The sequence below is a fragment of the Propithecus coquereli genome, unplaced genomic scaffold (genome assembly GCF_000956105.1).
Source record: "Propithecus coquereli isolate 6110/MARCELLA unplaced genomic scaffold, Pcoq_1.0 Scaffold286, whole genome shotgun sequence".
In the NCBI taxonomy this organism is placed as follows: domain Eukaryota; kingdom Metazoa; phylum Chordata; class Mammalia; order Primates; family Indriidae; genus Propithecus; species Propithecus coquereli.
In genome coordinates this window covers 992014-993414 of record NW_012148463.1, presented here as the reverse complement: position 1 = coordinate 993414, position 1401 = coordinate 992014, and the positions used below count along the sequence as shown (strand labels likewise).

Genomic DNA, 1401 nt, shown 5'->3' with positions numbered 1-1401 from the left:
GTAAAGAAACCACACAGCTGCCCAAGTTAAAATGAATCAATCAATCGATCGATAAATAAATAAGAGTTAATTCTTTGGGATCCCTATCAGAAGCTCTGACCAGCTCTGAGGTATAAAGGCCTCACGTACCCTGATCATCAGCACAGCCTTTCTGATGTCCCGGACACCATCATACACCAGGCGAGAGGCATCGATGAACTCATTCTCCTCAAATGGTTGAGGGACGTTGGCACTCAGGGCTTCAATGGCAACCTCTACTTGTTCAGCAAAGCGTGGCATCACTGGGTTGAACAAAATGAAAAGCAGTGGATTAGGCAATTTTTGTTTCACTACCTCTCATTCCAGCTTTTGGGTAAGGCAACATTCTCTTGGACATTCCAACAGTCCCATGGAGCAGGCTGCTCATCAGTCCAGTTGGGGGTAAGCCCAATTTAGTGGTCTTTGTGCTCCTTACCTTAGCAGGAGGAGCGAACTGTTACCCCACGCATGGTGACAGTTTGCAAAAGAGAAAAATTTTGAAATCTGCCAAAAGTAGTGCAGTGCAGTGTATGAGTATAGATTTCACGTTATCCTGAGTTGAGTTCCACTTCTGCTAGGTATCAGTTGTGAACCTTTCGCCAAGTTTTCTTAACCCTTCTGCACTTGTTTCTTTGTCCATAAACTTTAATAAGATTTTACCTAAATTCAGTGGGATAATACATACAAAAATATTGGATGAAATCTGGCCCTTTGAAGTACCAATAAATATTTAACTAATACTAGATGTTATAGTCATAGCTGGTGAGAAGCAAACCTTAACCCACATGGCTTCACTATAAATGTGAATGAAGTGATCCAGTCCATTTCGCTTTGGTCAGGAATACAGGATTTGAGATTTGGGGACAGGGGTGAGGTGGGGTTGGGATGGAGGGAAACTGTGGAAGGACTAAGAGGAAAAACACTCCAGCAAAAAGGGCTATGAAAAGAGAAGACCAGTGGGCTCAAAGATAAATTGTCCCATTTCACCAGTATCATTTTGATACAAAAGAAAATGCATATGTAAGTTTCTAAAATGCTGACATCTCTTTCTTTTCACAGGGACACCTGCACACACCCTGGAGGTTTGTGGAAAGTAAACTCAATGGGATGTCTGGAATACCTCCACTGACTACTTTAAAAATACTGCTGATTCACTGATTCTCAAAAATTATAATTTAATTTTCTCAGCTGTTATCTTGTAACAATCAATTCACACAGCAAATAAAAGCCAAAAGCACAATTCCTTTTATTTACAAGGATGATAAAATAGAAACATCATTAATGTATTTCCATTTCTGAACGTTCATGCCTGATTCATCTTTATACTCGATTTCATCCTCTGTGGATACTTTACCTTCCATTTGAATCCCTGTGTGAAAAAGT

General features: G+C 40.2%; 1 protein-coding gene across 3 annotated transcripts in view; it reads right to left on the bottom strand.

Annotated features, from left to right (window-relative positions):
* The window catches only part of CTNNA2 (catenin (cadherin-associated protein), alpha 2), a 483549-nt gene that overhangs the window by 111467 nt on the left and 370681 nt on the right, over positions 1 to 1401 (bottom strand). For all 3 annotated transcript variants that reach the window (XM_012648465.1, XM_012648464.1, XM_012648466.1), the window contains exon 7: positions 130 to 281. In XM_012648465.1, the coding sequence (XP_012503919.1) occupies positions 130 to 281 (152 nt within the window). The remainder of the gene's footprint in view (positions 1 to 129; positions 282 to 1401) is intronic.